The 4,247-nt window shown below is 40.1% G+C and overlaps 1 protein-coding gene across 1 annotated transcript in view; it reads left to right on the top strand.

The window, feature by feature from the left end:
• LOC114031657 (ubiquitin-conjugating enzyme E2 variant 3-like) overlaps positions 1–3,718 on the top strand; it is a gene marked incomplete at its 3' end in the record, with an annotated part of 12,719 nt that extends 9,001 nt beyond the window's left edge. The window contains exon 4 of the mRNA XM_027846800.1: positions 3,682–3,718. Within this exon, the coding sequence (XP_027702601.1) occupies positions 3,682–3,718 (37 nt within the window). The remainder of the gene's footprint in view (positions 1–3,681) is intronic.
• Positions 3,719–4,247: the final 529 nt, after the last annotated feature.

The following is a 4,247-nucleotide window of genomic DNA, read 5'->3' as shown; positions in this document are numbered from 1 at the left end:
CTTGTTCAGCCATTCCCCAATTGGTGGGCATCCCGTCAATTTCCAGTTCTTGGCCACCACAAAAAGAGTTGCTATAAATATTTTTGTACATGTACGTTTTTGTACATTTGTACATTTTTTCCCATTTTTATGATCTCTTTGGGATAAAACCCTAGAAATGGTATTGCTGGGTCAAAGGGCACGCACAGTTTTATAGCCCTTTGGGCATGGTTCCAAATTGCTTTCCAGAATGGCTGGATCAGTTCACAACTCTACCAGCAATGCATTAGTGTTCCAATTTTCCTACATCTTCTCCAGCATTTACTATTTTCCTATTTTGTCATGTTAGCCAATCTGATAGGTGTGATGTAGGACCTCAGAGTTGTTTTGATTTGCATTTCTCTAATCAACAGTAATTTAGATTCTTCTTTACAACATCACTAATGTGAAAATATGTTTAATAGGAATGTATATGCATAGCCTATATCAGATTGTGCGCCGTCTTGGGAAGGGAAGGGGATAAAATTTTAAAACTCTAAAGCTTATGGAAGTGACTGTTGATAAATCAAAATAAATTAATAAAGAATAGTAATTTAGAGTATTTTTTCATATAACTAGATAGCTTTAATTTCTTCATCTGAAAACTGCGGTTCATATCCTTTGACCATTTAATTGACATATATTTTCAAGGTGCTGTTGAATCCATAGAAATTAGAATGTGTTTGTGTGTCTAATGCTTCAGAGAAGCCCAAAAGATTTTGAGTGAGTTCTTCTTTTCTCCTTCATTTATGTGTGAGCCTGGACTTTACCCACTTAAGGGAATAGAGTCATTTTCTCTAGTTTTGCAGCAGCAATCATCCACTTTTTACTTAGGTGCCACTCATTCCCCTGAACATGTAAGAGATACTTTTCCTTCCCTCTCCTTCCCCGTGGTTGTGAATAGAGTGGAAGGTGTGTGTGAAAGATGGCCAGCAAGGGCTTAACATTATTAGTGATGACAGTGATTTCATAGAGATAAGGAGAGTGTCAAAGTCATGGAGTCTGTGAAGTAGTTTTGTTTTTTTTTTGTTTGTTTTAATTTTTTTTTTTGAGTTCTGAGTTGTCTTCCTCTCTCCCTCCCAACCCTGCATCAGAGAAGTCCAACATTTGATACATAGATATCCATGTAGAACCGTACAATACATACTTCTATATATCATTTCTTTCTCTGGAGGTAGATAGCATTTTCCTTCACAAGTCCTTCGTAGTTGACTTGAATATTCATATTACTTAGAACAGCTTAGTCATTCACAGTCTTTGGACAATATTGCTATTACTGTATACAACATTATCTTGGTTCTGTTCATTTCACTCTCATTATTTCATGCAAGCCTTTCCATGTTTTTCTAAAATCAACCTGCTCATCATTTCTTACAGCACTGTAGTACTCCATCACAATCATATATCACAACTTATTTAACCATTTCCCAATTGATGGTCATCCTCTCAATTTTCAGTTCTTTCCCACCACAAATGAAGCCATTGACTATATACCTCAGGTTGAAATCAATCCCTCTCTAGCTGAACTTCCAACTGAAGAAAAGGTTTTGAATGCCATTAGGTTCCTCTCATGTGGCAAAGTGCCTGTTGCTGATTCTATTTCTTCTGAGATTTACAAGGTAGGTCCGCTGCTCATACAAAAGCTGACTGAAACTTTCCAGGTTATGTGGCAAGAAAAGATTATCACTCAGGAGTTCAAGGATTTCTCCATTGTCCGTCTCTGTAAAGGAAAAGGAAATAGATTGTTTGTGACAATCACAGAAGGGTCTCTCTCTTAGTCACTGCTGGCAAGATTCTTGCCAGAGTCCTCCTTAATGGGCTGATCCTTCACCTGGAAGATGGTCATCTACCTGAGAGCCAGTGTGGCTTCAGAAAGGGCCAGTGAATGGTTGCTATGGTGTTTGCTGCCCCACAACTCCAGGAGAAATGCTAGGAGCAGAACAGAGGCCTGTACACAACATTAATATGTTGTATACATAATACATAAGGCTTTTTTGTTGTTGTCGTTGTTAGGCAATGGGGTTAAGTGACCTGCCCAGGGTCACACAGCTAGTAAGTTACACTAAGGCTTTTGATGCTGTCAGTCATGAGGGCTTTTGGAAGATCATGAAATTTGTTTGCTGGGAGAAATTCCTCAGTATTGTATGCTTGTTTCACGATGACATACTTGCACAGGTTCTGGATAGTGGATGACACTCTTGTGCTTTCCCAGTCACCAATGGAGTGAAGTAGGGCTGTGTGCTTTCTCCCATGCTTTTTAGCATGATGTTTTCAGTGATGTTTTCAGAGGCCTTCAACAAGGACAAAAACAGAAAGTCACCTACCACACTGATAGTAAATTATTTAAGTTGAAAACTCCACAAGCCAAGGTTAAAGTGGAGGGAAGGGAGAGTTTGGTGTGTGACTTTTTGTTCACTGATGATTGTACACTCAATGCAGCCTCTGAGGCTGAGATTCAACAAAATATGGACCAATTCTTTTACCGCTTGTGCCAATTTTGGCCTGACAACACCAACAAAACAGAGGTTCTTCACCAGACAGCACCTCACCATCCATATGTGGAACAATCAGTTACAGCAAATGGAGAAATTTTGAATGTTGTGGATAAGTTCACTTAGCTTGGCAGTATACTTTTCAGGGATGTACACATAGATGATAAGGTTGATGCACACGTTGCAGGAGCTAGCTCAGTGTTTGGGAGGCTCCAAAGGAAAGTGTGAAAGAGAAGGAGGTATTAGACTGCCTACCAAACTGAAGGTCTACAGAGCTATTGTGATGACCTCATTGTTGTATGCCTGTGAAACCTGGACAGTATATCAGTGCCATGCCAGGAAACTGAATTGCTTCCATTTGAATTGTCCTAGGAAGATTCTCAAGATCACCTGGCAGCACAAGGTATCAGGGGCAGCTAGGTGGCGCAGTGCGTAGGGCTCTGGCCTTGGAGTCAGGAGGACCTGAGTTCAAATCTGGCCTCAGACTTTTGAAACTCACTTGCTATGTGACCCTGGGGAAGTCACTTAACCCTGATTGCCTCACCAAAAAAAAAAAAAGGATAAGGTACTAGACACTGAGGTCCTTTCTCAAGCTGAACTGCCAAGCATTCAAACTGTTACTATGTAGAGTGCAACTCCAATGGGCTGGCCTTGTTGTTTAAATGCCAAACTCACACAAGGCAAGCACTCACATAGAGGTCAGAAGAAGCAGTACAAGGACACTCTCAAGGTCTCTCTGAAGAGCTTTGGAATCAGCCTCCCAGCACGGCATGCCCACATCAAAGAAGGCACTGCGCTCTATGGGCAAAGCAGAATTATAGTAGCTCCAAAGGAGCGTTAGATGCACAAATTTAGAGATATCTCCACTCTAAATGTTCATATGAACTATTTGTGCCTGACCTGTGGTAAAGCCTTCTGAGCTCTCATTGGTCTGATCAGCCACTGTGGGACACACTGCACCTTGACCCCAAGATAGTGATGTCATTTTGGTCTTCATTAAGCATGAAGGACCACCACCAAATATATATATTTACATATAAGAATAATAGCTCACATTTATATGTTACCTCCTATGTGCCAGGCACTGTTCTCAGCACCTTACAAATATTACCTTGTTTGATCCTCACAACAACCCTTTGAGGTAGGTACTGTTATTATCCCTTTTTTGCAGATGAAGAAACTGAGGCAAACAGAAGTGAAATGACTTACCCAGGGTCACACAGACAGTAAGTATTTGAGGCCAGATTTGAACTAAGTTTTTCTTGACTTCAGGCTCAAGCTCATATACTAATGTACTTCAGACTCGGGCTCATATACTATCATATATAAACATATGTATGTGTATTTTATGAATACCTAAATGAAAAGGAAAAACGGAAAAAGGGAAAAAGTTCTAAGATCTCAGGGATTGAATTAAGAGATTCCCTTGTATTGGATACATTTTTATAGTCTTTGTGTTAGAATGAGGAGGGGTAAAGTGATAGAAGAGAAGAAGTTTACTCAGTTATAAAAGTCTCTTGCAAAGGAAAATGAACTGCAGGTGAGGACATAGAGTAACTGAGTGGAAGGAGTGGGAAGAATCCTAGACTGAATCAGGTGACCTGTAATCTAGTTCTAGCCCTTTAGTTACTGACTTGCAATGACACTGGGTGAGTCATTTAGCTTTACTAGATCTCGCTGTCCTCTTTCTAAAATGTGGGATTTAGACTGATCTGTATGATCATAGAGGGCTAACTC

This window comes from Vombatus ursinus, unplaced genomic scaffold, assembly GCF_900497805.2.
Source record: "Vombatus ursinus unplaced genomic scaffold, bare-nosed wombat genome assembly UNPS02015202.1, whole genome shotgun sequence".
In the NCBI taxonomy this organism is placed as follows: Eukaryota; Metazoa; Chordata; class Mammalia; order Diprotodontia; family Vombatidae; genus Vombatus; species Vombatus ursinus.
This window is presented reverse-complemented; position numbering and strand designations above follow the sequence as displayed.